At 41.3% G+C, this 16102-nt stretch overlaps 1 protein-coding gene across 11 annotated transcripts; it reads right to left on the bottom strand.

The window, feature by feature from the left end:
* Positions 1–4064: 4064 nt before the first annotated feature.
* prc1b (protein regulator of cytokinesis 1b) lies at positions 4065–15945 on the bottom strand. Of its 11 annotated transcripts, none has more exons than XR_004554815.1 (16): positions 15808–15945; positions 15442–15574; positions 13286–13408; positions 12836–13069; positions 11990–12160; positions 11193–11342; positions 10942–11089; positions 10710–10846; positions 9507–9602; positions 9254–9400; positions 9067–9177; positions 8849–8959; positions 7990–8169; positions 7841–7872; positions 6734–6868; positions 4853–4923 (listed from the first exon to the last, which is right to left on the bottom strand). XR_004554815.1 is itself a non-coding variant. In XM_034117123.1 (15 exons), exons 1-15 carry the CDS (start codon positions 15816–15818, stop codon positions 4875–4877), a joined length of 1833 nt encoding a protein of 610 aa, XP_033973014.1. In that variant the 5' UTR covers positions 15819–15945; the 3' UTR covers positions 4065–4874. The 11 variants fall into 11 exon arrangements, 7 of the variants coding, with proteins under 7 accessions (XP_033973014.1, XP_033973015.1, XP_033973017.1 ...); XR_004554816.1 differs by having other exon boundaries at positions 6734–6862; XR_004554818.1 differs by having other exon boundaries at positions 6734–6862; positions 7841–7908; positions 8067–8169.
* Positions 15946–16102: the final 157 nt, after the last annotated feature.

Here is a 16102-nt window from a genome sequence, read left to right as displayed (position 1 = left end):
GAGCACCTCACACACCAGGATCCCTTGGCTAACTAACAGGGAGTCCCCCTTAGGCGCTTTCACACCGCAGTACTTTTCCCACAAAGGTTCATGAGAACTTAGTTCATCAGAACTCTTTAGTTCTCATGTACAGATCGCGTTCACACCGGAATAAGTCTCTGAGGGAGGATTAGGCAAATGAAGCCGCTGAAGTCACTTCTTCTTCTGCTTTGGGTTTACTGGCAGGCCGCAAACAACTTCACGGCATATACTGCCGCCCAAAGTCCCCGGCCGGAAGTCCCCGGAGTTAGGGACTGGCTTCAGTAGAAGCTGCTGGGACTCCCAGCAGCTTCTACTGAAGCCTTCCGAGTAAATCGCCAGAACGCCGACACCTCCTCATCTCTACCGCTGCCATGTTTTCTTTTGTGTTGCCATAAGTTAGTCTCTCTGCGTTTCTGCGCTGGGCTATTGCAAATGCTAATAATGCTAATGCGAGGATAATAAAATGGCGGCTTCACAAAACTTTTTGGGAGTTTTACGCCCAGCCAATCAGACATAAGAACCTTTTTCTCCCACGAAAGTCTGTGCTCTCTAGCAGGGACGGAAAACTGACGGAAAAGGGGGTAAAAAGGTTCTCATGAACTAATTTTAAGTGTGAACGCAGCTCTTTTTGGTGTGAACGCGACATTTCGGAACTATATCGGAACTAAAGTGGGAAAAATACTGCGGCGTGAACGCGCCTATTTGGCGCCTTCACACCGGAGTACTTTTCCCACAATAGTTCATCAGAACTCAGATATATTTGCGTTCACACCAAAAAGCCCCCTGAACTAGTTCATCAGAACCATTTGTACCCCCTTTTCAGTCCCTGCTAGAGAGCAGGGACTTTCGTGGGAGAAAAAGGTTCCTATGTCTGATTGGCTGGGCGGAATGCAAACCACGCCCCGTAAAACTCCCAAAAAGGTTTGTGAAGCCGCCATTTTATTATCCTCGCATTAGCATTATTAGCATTAGCATTAGCCCAGCGCACAAACGCAGAGAGACTAACTTATGGCAACACAAAAGAAAACATGGGAGCGGCGGAGATGAGGAGGTGTCGGCGTTCTGGCGATTTACTCGGAAGGCTTCAGTAGAAGCTGCTGGGAGTCCCCAACTCCGGGGACTTCCGGCCGGGGACTCCGGGTGGCAGTATACACCGTGAAGTGGTTTGCGGCCTGCGGCCTGCCAGTAAACCCAAAGCAGAAGAAGTGACGTCAACGGCTTCATTTGCCTAATCCACCCCCAGGAACTCATTGCGGTGTGAACTAGAGATGGCAAATCCGGATCATTTTACGGACTCAGGGTCTTCTGAGTCAGTCATTGAAGAGATCCGGATCATACGAGTCATTTGAGTCATATGAGTCAGCATGACCAAGACCGTAGAAATCCTATTGGTGAAACCGAAAAGTTGTTGCATTTCACGAGCATATTATTATTCCATATATTTTGAATATATATATATATATTTGTATATATATATATATATATAATATCTGCATGTATATTTTCTATTTCGACATGTATATTTTATATTTTATATTTTATTTTATTTTTATTTCTATTCTTGTATATTTTGTAGTTTTGTTTTATTGTAAAATGCCTTATGCTGCTGTAACGACAACAATTTCCCAATTTGGGATCAATAAAGTACTATCTATCTATCTATCTATTAAACTGACGTTATATTAACCTCCGCTACACAGTGTATTTTGCTTTAATAAAAAATGTTGATCACAAAAAAAAGGGTTATTTTGCGATTTGGCAAATCTGAGTCTGCTGTGGACTCGTGCATGAGGACGAGTCTGCTGGATCTCTGGATCTGCTGCTATATGGTTACGGCTCCGAGTCCGCACGAGTCTGCTCTGCTGTGTGTTGCACACACAGTGAGTCAGGATTTGCGAATCCGAGTCTGCTGTGGACTCGTGCATGACGGACGAGTCTGCTGGATCTCTGGATCTGCTGCTATATGGTTACGGCTCCGAGTCCGCACGAGTCTGATCCGCTGTGTGTTGCAGCGAGTCAGGATTTGCGAATCTGCGAATCTGCGAATCCGAGTCTGCTGTGTGGACTCGTGCATGACGACGAGTCTGCTGGATCTCTGGATCTGCTGCTATACGGTTACGGCTCCGAGTCCGCATGAGTCTGATCCGTTGTGTGTTGCAGCGAGTCAGGATTTGCGAATCTGCGAATCTGCGAGTCTGCTGTTGGAGCCGTCGGCTCCTCTGAGTCCCCACGAGTCTGCAGGAAGTTTCACTGATCCGCGTCCCCTCCCCTGAGCCAAACGATCACTTCTGGCAGCTATCCTGTGACTGTATACTTGCTAAAGGGTAGGTAGATGGACTTGGGGTACGTTGTAATGTGATTTTACATGTTATAAAGAGAGTAGCGAGTGACGCAATTTATAGTTTTAATTTGTACGTCACACCAAGTGTGGGACTCAAGGACTCGGGTTAATGGAGAGGGGAGACTCGTCATGACCAGCTCATTTCTAGGATCCGGGTTAATGATCCGGATGAATCAGGACTCGCCCATCTCTAGTGTGAACGCGATCTGCTTTAGTTCATCAGAACTAAAAGAGTTCTCATGAACTATTGTGGGAAAATAACTTGGTGTGAACGCCCCTATGGACTTGCATAGAGCTCCCTGAACGCTGGTAATAGACGAGTTGGGATCGCGTAGAAATGCTCTCCGCAGACCCATTCTCACGCGTTATAAACCTTTTTCTTACTCAATATCAAGCCACACTTATTGTTTTTACTTCGGCTGTGAGTGTTTGTGTGCGCTCAGGATGAGTTTCGCTGTGTCTCGCTGTATCGCCGACCCGGAAACCTGTCCGCTCCTCGCAGCAACGAGCCTCGCAACGTCCCGACCAATCAGAGCACACTGGGCTCACAGGGAGGGGGGGGGCAGGAGCTCCAACAAGCCGTTTAGGACAGAGAGTGAATACCTGGTGAATACACATACTATAGATGCTGTATGAGACACCAAAGTGATTTTGGAAAATTGCACAATTTAAATCTATTTAGTATACCTCAACAATGGAAATATGATCAGTATTAATGGCCATGTCATGGGACCTTTAACATCAACATGACCGATGTACTGTAAACTAACCTCAGAAGAAAACCAGAGTTATTACCCAGTCAGTGGCAGGCTTTAATTTGTTGTAACCTTTCTGATGACTGAGTTTGAAGTCAGCTGTTACTTTTTAAATATTGCATTAAGGTGCCTTAGAGATATATTTGTATTTATTTTAGCATACCAGGCTTATCCCTGTAAAATGGGTAATTATTAGACTTTCATCAGGGTAATCTACCAAATAGGTGAAACATTAAAGGGGCCCTATTATGCTCATTTTCAGGTTCATATTTGTATTTTGTGCCTTTTCTGTGACGTTGACCTGTCAAAAAGGTCTTTATTTTTCTCATACTGCCTGTATTGCAGCACCTTTTCAACCTCTGTCTGAAACCAGAGCCCAGTCTGCACTGATTGGTTAGCTGGCCGGCTCTGTTGTGATTTGTTAACCGCATAGAGTTGTCCCGCTCCTTTGCCTATATCAAACAATGTGTTGGAGCACTAGCCAAGTGAGTGTTACATACTACATAGTGATGTCAATATACAATCTCACATTTGATCAACTATACTCTCTTTGCCACGGATAAGCCAAAATACTTGAGTACAATGAGGTCAATAACATCTAAAAGGAAGCACGGTTTGTGATAAAGGCTTCCATAAAGAGGTTGATATGACTTGTATTTCAACAAGACATACCAAAACAGTTAAACTCCAGGATTGATTGTGAATCCCTCCACTCTTTTAGTCAATAGATAAATCAGATTCCCTCTCACCTAAGGTATTTCAAAACATAACTGGTGTTTTGTTGGGGCTTGTATCTTTGCATAAAACTTGTACACAGTACACGCTGATGTGCACATATTTACATTCCGCTGCATTTGATTTGTGGTAAATATGAAATTTGATATTTTGTTTCAAACAAAGGTTTATAAAAAGGAAAATTATAAATCTTTCAAAAAAAATAACCATGCTTTTCAATTGAAAATGTTTTTATTCTATTTTCCAAATCAGCTGTACTGATTTCATGCGATTTAACTATAAATCAACTGATATGCAGCACAGAAACATACTTGAACTAACAGTCTTAAAGTAACATATGACATCTTTGAAAACAGGTACATTTTTTGAAGAAAAAAGCAGATACAGAAAATATGTACACAAATACATACATGTATAAAAACAGATTTGGATGGAGCAGGAGTGCGTGTACAATTACACAATGCATGTTCCCGGTTTGATTCCTGGACAATACTCTCTTCCCCACCATTTCCTGTCATCTATCTCTATTTAAAAAAAAAAAGGCACAAAATGCCCAGAAATAATTAAAGAAAAATTACACTATGTGCTGCAATATATATTCTAAAAAAGTGCAAAGTATTCATAATACATTTGGCCTCTAACCCCAGATTGCATAACATCAGGAAGTTACATTTCTTTCATTCCTTTCGTGTGCAGTAAAAAATGTGGACAACATTTATGACATTTCAATAACTGGCTAAATTTAGTGAGCGAAGTAATGTTAGTTAACTTATAATACAAACTTTTTTTTCCCTCTTACAGTGATAGACTGCTGAAGACCACACGCTCAGCCACTGACACTCAGTCCTTGTTTATCACCGACTTTGCACTTAATATATTATTACCTTCATTTAAATATAGAAGCAGATAGCAGTGAGAGGCAGTGATCTGTTTAGGAGGAGATTAAAACTTTGTTGAAAGGACTGCGATATGATAGCAGTCGCCCTCAGAGTGGAGAGGTCAAAGGTTGGTGCTGGTGGAGTTCAGGATGTTGTGCTGGACCTTGGCGTCAGAGGCCTTTGACAGGTCTCGCTGTGGAGACAGAAAACAGCCGTTCAGTTTGAATCTTCCTCTGTAATGTGACGATACGAGGAAATTACAACACTTAAAAGCAGATATGCCATCAAACAAACAGCCGCTTGACATTTTAATTAATAATAAATGGCACACTGTGCATCCTGTTAGTGAAAAAGATGCATAACACAGACAGACTCAGATGGTTTTAAATTCTGACACAAAATGAGCTCTCCACTGCAGAAATCCACGCTACAAAAGGAGCCTATCATCAGGTTCTTCGCCTCAATCTATTGTTATTCCATTTAGGTGTCCATTTGTGTTGAATACCTAATGTTGGCTTTTACTTAAAGGGGACCTATCATGCAAAATGCACTTTTGTACGTCTTTTATACATGAATATGTGTCCCCGGTGTTCCAGGGAACTCACCAAGTGTCAGAAAACACAACCCTCTCTATTTTCCTCCATACCCAAATCTCTAAAAAAGGGGCTGCAACGGATCTGATAAAAACTGATCCAGATTTGAACACTTCAATGACGTCACAGAAGTGGTGCTACGGCTATTGGGCCAACTCTCCACCTATCAGGGGAATGTGGGGTTGGGCCACGGCCGGCCATTGCCGCTCGAAAGCGCTGGAGACGCTGTAGTACATATGCCAGGCCTGTAAGTGGCGCTGTAGTCTGCCACAAAAGCAGCGAAGAAGACTTCCCGCCCATAGTTACCATGGTTACCCTTCTGTTTATTCTCCGCTGTGGCTTTTGTTCTCCCTCCCCGAGGCAAGCGTTTGCTCCCGCTGCTTTAATTCAATGCAATCCCTCCCCGTCGAGGCAAGCACTGTAATTCTCTCCGGTTAGTCCACCAGCAGATGACAAACACCCACCTCTCCGCCTCTTCCAAGGAACGAGGGGACCGTGCGGCAGAGTTTCAGTTTCTTTCGCCGGTCAAGATGTCCGTTAAAGTTTAAATCTTCCGGACAAAATTAGAAAAGTGCCGGTCAAAGGTCTTCTTTGTTATTTATTGAGCTTTAAAACAAATGAATAACGACTCGATAGGCCTATAACAATATAATAAAACACGGAGGACGGAGATCTTTTTTTCTCCCCCTCTTGACTTGATCAGAGCACGGCTCCCCTCTCCTGCAGGGGGGCGTGGTCAGCTGCAGCTCACAAAATCAGCCCGTAGACAGCAAACAGCAAATAGAGCGAAATGAGGCATGGCTAAAATGCATGATCTGTTTGGTATTTTGAAAACAGAAACGTATAAATATACCTTATATAGGTATGGCCCTACAATATATCATTTAAATATAGCATGATAGGTCCACTTTAAGTTTAAATTGCTGCTTTAGTTAATGCAGTCGAAGAGCAAAAGTAAAAGTAACAAAATGCATTGCTATGGTATATGGAACAGGCCATGCTTCATTTTGTTGTTCAAAAGATCTTCTATAAGGCCAATACAGTACCTGATACTCTACATATGCCGGGGAGAGGGACAAGGGACTAACACTGTGCACAGGAGTGGGAGAGGGTCTGTGGAAACTAAGTTAATGTCAAGGGATTTTAGATAGATATTAGGCATATCCAATTGGTTCTCAATTGAGTGACTGGGAAACTCAACTCCACAGACTAGTGCGGTGTCCCAATTGGCATACTTCTGCACTTACATTTGCTATTTTGAGTGCACAAGTGCATCCCAATGCAACAATCAACAATGCATGGCATTATTACCGATTGAGTGTTACCGAACACTAAATCAGTTTACTCTTCATAACAATCAACTGATCCTAGTCCAGTGTTTGGGGCAAATGTATCCTACTCAACACTCACACACATTCACCATCCTGTCTCTCTGTTGCTTTTTCTGCATGACGTTAGCTAGCGCTTAAAACAAGAATGGCTCTGGATCAGTCAGTAAAAGTTGAGGCTCTGGAGAGGCTTTATTTCAGTCTGAAGTCACTGTCACTATCCAACAGAGGAACATGAGACAGATGGTTAATATAGGCAGCAGATATAGAAAGTGGTTTAGAAACACAGAAAGATATAGCAGCAGGGATCTGTCAGAGCTGTGAAGGCTGTGGGAGTGAAAGTGTTTGTGGGTAAAGGCTGACAGACCAACATTAGCCCTGTGTGAAAACGTTTTTAAGTGGGCAATTTACAATGAAACCACATCTGTTTCTACAATTTAACTCAGAATGACTAGTGAAAAAGGCCAGTGAAATAGGTCCAACCATGATAAGTTTCCAGCTTATCTGTGTTAAACCATCAGAGAAGCCCCTTAAATTGATCAATCTGTTACTTAAACTGGATTTCTTGGTTCGATATTCAGCGCTCACGATACCTGAAGAAATAAATCGTCCTTTCCAAAGCAGCATGTTTTTTTTTTACACAGGGCCTATTTTGGTCTAAATGCCTAAATCAGAACTGTGCATGCCGAAAGCCAAAGCAGCAAGTACATTAAAAAAGGTAGGGTAGGTAAGAATGGAGAAACCAGATTGAGTGCGCTAGAATTTGAAAGTACGCAGCCGAAAAAAAATCTGCCCGTCCTTCAGACTTCCTTACAGAGCCCCTCCTCCAACACACACGAACGCGCACATGACCAATGAGGGCACGAGATAAGTTTGTGCACAGATGGAAGGCTGACAGGCAGGTAGGCCATCCAGTTATTTTAGCCGGCTAAAATGATTGGTCGTGCTTTTTACAGTACTACGGCTTCTACAGATGATATTTTTTTTTATGTATTTATTGTCAAAGCATTTAATATATTCATTGCTATCGGGATGTTAAGAGCATTCCATGGAATATAACAAAAAGTGTTTCTGAAGTGAATTACCTACCCCACCTTTAAGGTAATTTCTCTTTAATTAAAGCCATGCAATCACGCCATAAGGAACGAGTCAGTCAGGATTACACACGGTTTTAGGATTCCAAACACACCTTAACTGAACAGGTTCAGAGTTGAAGTCCTTCTATAATTAAATGTACATCATTAACATTTTCCCCATCTTCTTAAAGAGGTGTTGTTGCAGAGAAATTAGGGAAAAAAGAGGCAGAGGAAATAGATTAGAGACAAAAGGGTAAATTACCACAAACTCTGAATATGTGCTGGCAACAGAGGCTATGCTGAAGTTAGGCTGTGGACTAGCAGGGGTCAGCAACACACCACTTAGAGGACTCCCCTTCAGCTGCGCCTCGTTCTCCTTGTTACAGCCCTGCAGGCGGGGGTTGGGGCGTTTACCAACGCCTGGCGTCCGCGCTAATGGAGTCTGGGGGACGCGCGGCAGGAGAGAATCACATCAGACAAGCAACTAACATCTTTAGAAAGGGAAACTTTACCAACAAAATGATTATTTGTAAATGGATCACTAACACTATGTTACCCTGAATCATTAAATAATATTTTGTTTTCCCAATAGGCAACAAAGATATAAAAAAACAGCCCCCCATTTCCTCGAATTCACCAAGACAATCGATTTCAGGATTTTTGTGGAGGCATACGGGAGCAACAACATTTTTGTACTTAAATTCTACGTGACAAAGAAGGAGTAAATGATATGCATTGATCCTTTTGTGGGTGAAGAATTGAAGGAAGTTGTATGAAGACGGACAACCCCAAGTTATCAGAATGATCTGTGAAATTAGAGTGAACTCAGCACAGGAAATAACATGCAGACATTTTAGGAAAGGTTTACATACAAATGCGAAGTAAAAGCAGAAAAGACAGCATAAGTCCTGTAAACCACAGAGCCCCTATGGGTATAAAAAGTAGATATAATAGTAAGTTAATGTAATGCTCTGACTCCATCGGACTTAATGGGCTCTCAATTCATTAACATAGTTCTTCTGTCACATGATGTGTGCAGTCGCTGTCTCAAAAGTGTTCTCTCTATTCTTGAAGTTTTATGTGCTTTATTTCTACTTCCTCTATCTTGAAAGGAAACCAACCTTGTTTGCTGAGAGAGGTGGGCGGGGCCCAGGTGAGCGACACACAGCACCATACACAGAGCGGCTGCTGCTGTTTGAGGTGATGCTAGAGATGCTGGACGTCGCGTTGAACTAAAAGAGGCAGAGGAAATGGGTTAGTGCTAAGAGAGTCTGACAACTCCAGACACTGACTTTGTAATAAAGCAAGTGTTTATAGACTAAATGTAATACTATCGCACCTTTCGTGTTTTAATGGGGGTAGTAGTGCCTAGGAGTCTGCGCTTGGTGGGGGTTCGTACGGCTGTTCCATACAGCATATCCTCCTCGGTCTGTTTGCTCTTCTTTAGGTGCTACAAACAGATTGTAAAGTTTCAACACATTTCCCAGTTAAATTACAATGATAATACAGAAAGGCAGATTGTTTACCCTCTCTTGTTTTTCCTTCTCCTTCTCTATTCGGTGCAGCTCCCACTGTTCCTCCACATACTGCAGGAACTTCTGTCCGTGTACTAAAAACTCACGGTCCTGTTCACTTTCCCATGTATCGATCTGGGCTTTTAATTTATTTTCCAGCTAGAAAAAATTAAAAAACAAATCAATGTTCAGTTATCGTCAAATTGTAAGAAAGTTACAAAATATGTTACGGTTTAGAAATGAACAGGCAGTCTTGATGTCTTACCTTGGGCAGGCTTTTATGCAGCTCAGACCTCTGTTTCTCCTCTTTCAGAAGATTCCCTCCTCGGTTAGTGAATCTGGTCGGATCTGTGGCTTTTTTCTGTGATTGAGAAAGACAATAATAACTCTATAACATGAAGCAATGTAACCAAAAAACACTAATAAATGCAGGGGTTTAATGATTGTGGGTGCGTTTGTCTGTTCAAACAATCTAAAATGGTTCTATTCTTAATGTTTTTTTTAATACATTTAAAACCATAGGCTTAAGCTATATATGAGTTAGACAAAATGTAAGTTAGTTATCGAGCTTAGAAGTTTGTTACAATTTTATAATAAATTGAGAAGCAGAACATTAATAAAGTCAAGTTTTCCCCTGGATCAACCAGTGTTTATGTATTTTCCTTTATTTGTGTGTGTTGCTTTTATGTTTATTTCTGTCTTTTTTTGGTACATAGTCTGTCACAGAATATATTAGGGCTGTGCGATTATGGCAAAAATCATAATCACGATTATTTTGGTCAATAATTGACATCACGATTATTAAATACGATTATTCATTGACTTTGAAAACGTCAATTTATTGAACTTTAAAACAAATTAAAATAATAATTTCAACAGTATCTGTTTAACTGTTGATTACCCTGAACATAATTAAACTGAAAAACCAATAAATAAAATGATACATTTATATTTACATAAATATCAAAATAATAAATACCAATAAAAAAGATCAACAAATATTTGGGAGCGCACTTCCACAAGCTACTAAACATATATAAATATGATAAATAAATTAGACTATAAAATAAATTAGATCAAATATGTTGCAGTGCACTGTCACAACCTAGCAAAGCAAAATAATCGTTTTTTTCGATTATGTTGTTTTTGTAATTGTGGCAGGCCAAAATCGTAATTGCGATTAAAAAACGATTAATTGCACAGCCCTAGAATATATCATACAGTAGTTAACTATTACAAAGTTATGAAGGTTGAATAGAAGAGATACTGCTGATTCTGGACCAATCTGATGGGACTAGGGGATTCAAAGAAATTCTTACTACTTCTGCATGTAAAAACTCATCATGTCTTTGCTCATTGATTCCAAATTGAATTTTTTTGGAGGAATAATAGCTGACAGTTATCTGTACAGCCAACCGGCCTCAGATGCTTTGAGAGTTGTGTTGTCACCCTGTCGCAGCGTACTCACCTCCAGATCGAGGAAGAGTCTCCAGCTGTCTTCCCACTGGTGGACCCCACCGAACAGCTCTTGGTGCTCCTCATAATGCTGCTTCAAGTGCTGGATCTCAGCATCATGCAGACTCAAAAGCTCTTCAGTAAAAGTCTCTAAAGAAATAATAGCAAATTAGAGTCTTAGATTATTTATTTTCTAAAACAAAAATACTGTATGGACAGATAAAATGTCTAACAAAAGAGCATACCGCTAAAATATGGAGCGAAATCCTGCCGCTGGTCAGTGCTGAAGAAACATTTTTCCCAAAACACAGCGATCTCGGAGCGGATGGCTTCGGTGACGTTGCAGATGTTTAGCAGTTTGAGCTCCTCCAGACGCTGCACCTCTGCTCGTAACTGAGAAAGGAAAATAAAGTGTTAAAAAGAAGCCAGACCGACCGAGCCTATCCCGGAATGAAGATAACAAAAAATAAACGAACTAGGCAGTCAAGCTTCTCACCGCTTCCAGGTTCCTCTTCCTGGACGAGACCATGTGATCATTGAAGGCCTCCCTCTCCTCCTGGGGAACCTGCAGTCTGTCCCACAGCCGCTGGATCCTCTCTCGGTTAGCCTCACACCTCGCCTCGTTCTCCACCTTACTTTCCTCCAGCTGCAGGGTCGACATGACACACCAAAATGACTGCTTGAACTGTCGCTATGCATCAGTTGATATAAGGTGGGCAACAAATCAAATCAATTCATACAGCCCGATATCATAAATTACACGTGGCCTCAGGGGGATTTACAGTTAGTACAATTCAGATCTCTGATTAAAACACAATCACATGACAACATAGACAATCCAGATGACAAAAGAGGATAATGTGAATGCATGTCAAATAAAGAAACCAGGAGGATGTTCATGACAAGCCTGAGCCAACCTTAACTGTAAGCTTTATTTAAAAAAGAAAGTCAGTTCTTGGAGAGGGTGTCTGCCTCCCGAAAACAAATTGGAACCTGGTTCCAGAGAACAAGAGCTGTATAGCTGAAGGCTCTGGCTCCCATTGTACTTACTGAGACATAAGGAACCACTAATAACCCTGCCTTCTGGAAACGCAATGCTCTGGTGGAGTTACAGAGTAGGAATCTGTTTTTTTTTGTACATTGCAATGCATTATAAAAGACATCTAGCATCAGCCAACAACACATCCGTCTAATAACAGGACAGATTATATAATTTGTTGAGGAAAGGACTCTCCTTTATCTTAAATGGGGCTTAAAACGTTATCAAATGCAATGCTAGGAAAAACATCTTACCTGACAGACAAGCAGTTTGAGTGAAGAGATGTTGTCTCTTGAAAGGCAAAAGGTGTCCTCGTCCTCGCAGACGACGTCCTTCTCGAAGCTGGTCTCGGGGGTGTGTTCCAACTCTGCCATGTGCAGGATGATCTGGCTTCTCAGGTCCGCAAACTCAGCATACCGCTTCGCCTGAAGAGCACAGTCTATTAGTATAGACACGTTTCTGTGGTGTTGCTGACCTTTAATTTGTTGTGTAAGCCTGATATGTAGTTTTATATTAAAAAAGCACCATCTTATATGTTAAATATAATCATTCAGAAGCATTGAGCATTAGGAGTGTATATACAATTGTCAATTGAGGACAGACTTTGGGGAAATCCAGCCTATGCTTTTTGTTTTGTTACTTGTAGGTTTCTGCAGTTTAATAGCTCTCAGTAGGGAATATTATGAAAGATCAGGTTGCAAAAGGAATTCTCCATATTTCCTAGTGACGTGACTAGAGAGAAAATGGAGTAGCTGGTATACAACTCCAGGAAGTGTGACACAGAATTTTCTTCTAATATAATAACAATAACGTTGTTTCATGTGAAAACAACAACCAACCCACATGACAACCTAACAGACATTTGAATAAAATAAAAAAAATCCACCTCAACTGTAGTAACTTTCTTGGACGTGAGATAATCAGCACTATTTTCCACCATGTATTTTGATTTTATACTACTACTTTTGAAATGGTTGCATAGAGGGAAGGAGGGTTTACATTTGAGTAAACTACTGAGAGCGTGCATTAAATAAATTGCCAAAATTAGGCTTTCATCTAAAATAACTAGACAGGGTGGGTGTAACAAAGCGAGCTCCCACCTTCTCTGTGTTCTGGCTGGCCACGTGCTGCCTGAAGCTCTCCAGTTGTTCCAGTGTGGGGACAGAGTCTGCAGAGAGGCCGTAGGACCCGGAGCACAGGATGTCACACAGGTCCTGCTCCTGCTCCAGCAGAGCATTCAGCTGCTGCATGCGCTGAGCCTTCTCCTTCAACAGAACGTCCACCTGTGTGCGGATGTTACTCTCCTGCTGCAGCATGCTGATGCCACTCTCCTTCTATCACACAGAAGATAACAACAAGAACACTTTATAGGGGATACTTAAGACATTCAAATCCGTTTTCGCATCAACCAACTCATAACTACTCTACTTATTATTAACAAAAACACAGCTAGTTAGCAGGTCAATCAATCTGAATTTACAGGAAAACCAATTATAGAAATATTTGCTCTGAATGCAGATGTGTTTTTAATCACAGTAGATGGTTCTTACCTCGAACACATTCAGCTGAAGCTCCAGGCAGAGTTTCTCCATGTCTGTCCTGCATGTTTGAATGCTGCTTACAAGTCTTTGTCTCAGAGATTCCTCTTCCTTGACCATATCATCTAGTAAGCCCTGCAGGACAAAGAACAGACAATAAATCATCATTATGAATACAGAGGTGTGAAGATATTGCAATAGTTGCAGTCCAGTAACCAATCATTTGATGTTGTTTTTTTTTGTCAATATGGGAAGATATACATATTTTAATTTATTTCCAATTCCATACATCTAGTTGAGTAAAACTGGTCCTTGGTGCAGACACATTTGTATAAAAATGCTTCTTTAATGGTCATAGTTTTAGTTCACACTAAAGTTACCTGCAAATATTCAACATTAAAAAAAAGATCACATAACTGTCTGTGGCATAACATATTTTCACAACAAGATTTTCTTTCACCAGTTTGTTTACTTGAAGCTTCATTGTGTTGCCTCAAGTAAAACATATTTCTGGAAATATTAACAAATCTGCTGTCTATAATTCACAAAAATGTAGATATTACAATTATATATTTATATATATAAAAAAAAATGTAAAAATGTCCCAATCCCCCAAGTACAAGTCTTGATCCCATTTTCTTTTCTTTTTTAATAATCATCAGGGTTTCCCCACACAGACTATACTTGGACGGGCCGCCCAGGTATATTAACGGCCGCCCTGGCCCAAGTATATTTCGCGACCCATTTAGTTTTTTGTTTTTTTTTCAATCATTTTTTTTTTTCCGTCCGCGATCACGACGCCATCTGCGATTGGTTTACTTGTGGACATGATCCCTCGCTCTACGCCTCCTGTACCCAGTCCCGGACTGGCCATCGGGAGGACCGGGGGGTTTCCCAATGGCCAGGCCTGTTAAGTGGCCTGCCTCACACAGGGTGACTGGCTGTCTACATGATGTGGCCTGCCGACATGGCCACTGTCATACAGATCATAAATCAAAGCCCTTGATTGTCATTCAAGCTCGGGATAACCTCAGCTCAGGTGAGGTTAAGGACTCTCTGAGTGTTTAGATAGTTAACTTAGTCTAAGTTCTCAGTGGGTCTCAAACGGTTTGGTCACCATTTATGTAAACACATATTTCCATTTGAGGGGGTAGTGATTAGTCAAATATGCATGAATAAAAAAATTAAAAAGTTAAGTAGGTGAAAAAAGGTAAGATAAACTTTTACAACTTGTTGAGAGCTAAAACTAGTCTTTGCTGCTGCCTCAAAGAGGAGCAGGGGGAGAGGAGGGAGAGGCTGGTTCAGGAGCCCAGACACACTCACAACTATAAATGAACCAAAAATAAATAAATAAACAAGTTTCAGTGTTTTTTCATATTGGAAATGGCATGTTATTGGTTATGGCCATGATTTTATGATTATTGAAATGTATACAGTTCTGTTTCATATAGGTGTTCCCATAGATCTAGTCTCTTTATTTGCCCCTCAAAGTGCACCAGATTGATGCATTTAACTCCAAAATTTAAAAAAGAATCTTACCGGGGGAGCATGCCCCCAGACCCTCCTAGAGGATTTGAGGTCCACCCCGACTTAAAATCACACGGATAGGTTCCTAAATACATTTACCATTTTGTTTAAAATAGTAACCCATGTCCATATGTTTATTTGTGGGTAGTAGATTTAAACTATAGGGCTATCACTATGGGCCCTGCCTGTACCTGTTCGCTCTGCCATGGCGTGAAGGGTCTGCTAACAAGCGACCAAACTGAAAAGTTAATGATAATGTTGTTGCACGTCACAAAGGCACGTCACCTCAACCCCCAAAACTGTTCTTTGGTACAGTTATTTCCTCTTGGAAAGATATATTCTGCATATTGTTTATATTTTTTCTGTTCTATATTATCTTTCCTTACTTTGCATTACTTGCTTTTTATTTTTCTCATAGCAAAACACCATGGCAAAGTGCATGGGAACACCTTGCAAGCCCCAAATGTAATCTCTTCTTTGCATACTAACGATAGGATTCCTCGAGTGTAGGATGGCTGGCTCTCTGCAGAAGCCCCCCACCCACTTATGTCGAAACCTGTTCATTATCTCTGATCTCGTTACATTCACATTAGCTGACATAATAAAGCAGGACGTTCACAGACATGCTGATGATGGCTCACCTTAATGTGGTTTTTGACAACATTAGTCCTCTGTAGTCTCTGGTGCTCTGGGATACCGATCTCCTCCCAAATCTCCTTCAGGTGGCACAGTGCTTTATTCAGACAGGACACAGACTCTGCTGCGAGCACCTCGCTACAGGGATGGCAGACAGACAGTGGAAAACATTGTCAACTCAGTTTTGAATACATAGTTAAATGGAACCCGTAGGGAAATTCAAACCGAAGAAAACAGAATTCAGGTTTCTGATCGAGCTAACAGACGTTGGAAATAGTTAAGCTAATGGTTAGCCACCTGCTGTAAATACGTTTAGGCAACTTTACGTTTAACACACTGACTCCATGGCGAAAAAAAGTGTTAAACCATACCTCTTCCTCATTGTTAAAATCCAATATGTTGTGTTCCAATATCGGTGAAGAGTTAAAAACAACTAATGTTAGCCGTAAATGTGTCCCAGAGACGAGCGTCGCCTCTCTGCCTGCTCTCAGCCCGGTCAGTTTGTACACAGTTCAAAATACGCGTTAAGCGGCGCCCTGCTCTCTGATTGGCTCCTTCTGTGGGAGCGCTTGTTGTGTTAAACTCATGCCGGCCCGCTGGCGATTCAGCCGTTACACTTGAGGCTGACCCGCCCATCGTAGAACAACTTGTGAATAAAACAAACAC

This window comes from Trematomus bernacchii, unplaced genomic scaffold (genome assembly GCF_902827165.1).
Source record: "Trematomus bernacchii unplaced genomic scaffold, fTreBer1.1, whole genome shotgun sequence".
Classification (NCBI taxonomy): Eukaryota; Metazoa; Chordata; class Actinopteri; order Perciformes; family Nototheniidae; genus Trematomus; species Trematomus bernacchii.
Note: the sequence above shows the minus strand (reverse complement) of the source record. Positions and strands in the feature narration are given on the sequence as shown.

Bases quoted from the DNA above. Each gene is read 5' to 3' on its own strand.
- prc1b (XM_034117123.1), bottom strand. The intron at 11,090-11,192 runs GTGAGAAGCTTG...TTCCTTTCTCAG, and splicing joins GGAAGAGGAACCTGGAAGCG to TTACGAGCAGAGGTGCAGCG. The intron at 7,873-7,989 runs GTAATTTACCCT...ATTTAATTATAG, and splicing joins GCACATATTCAGAGTTTGTG to AAGGACTTCAACTCTGAACC.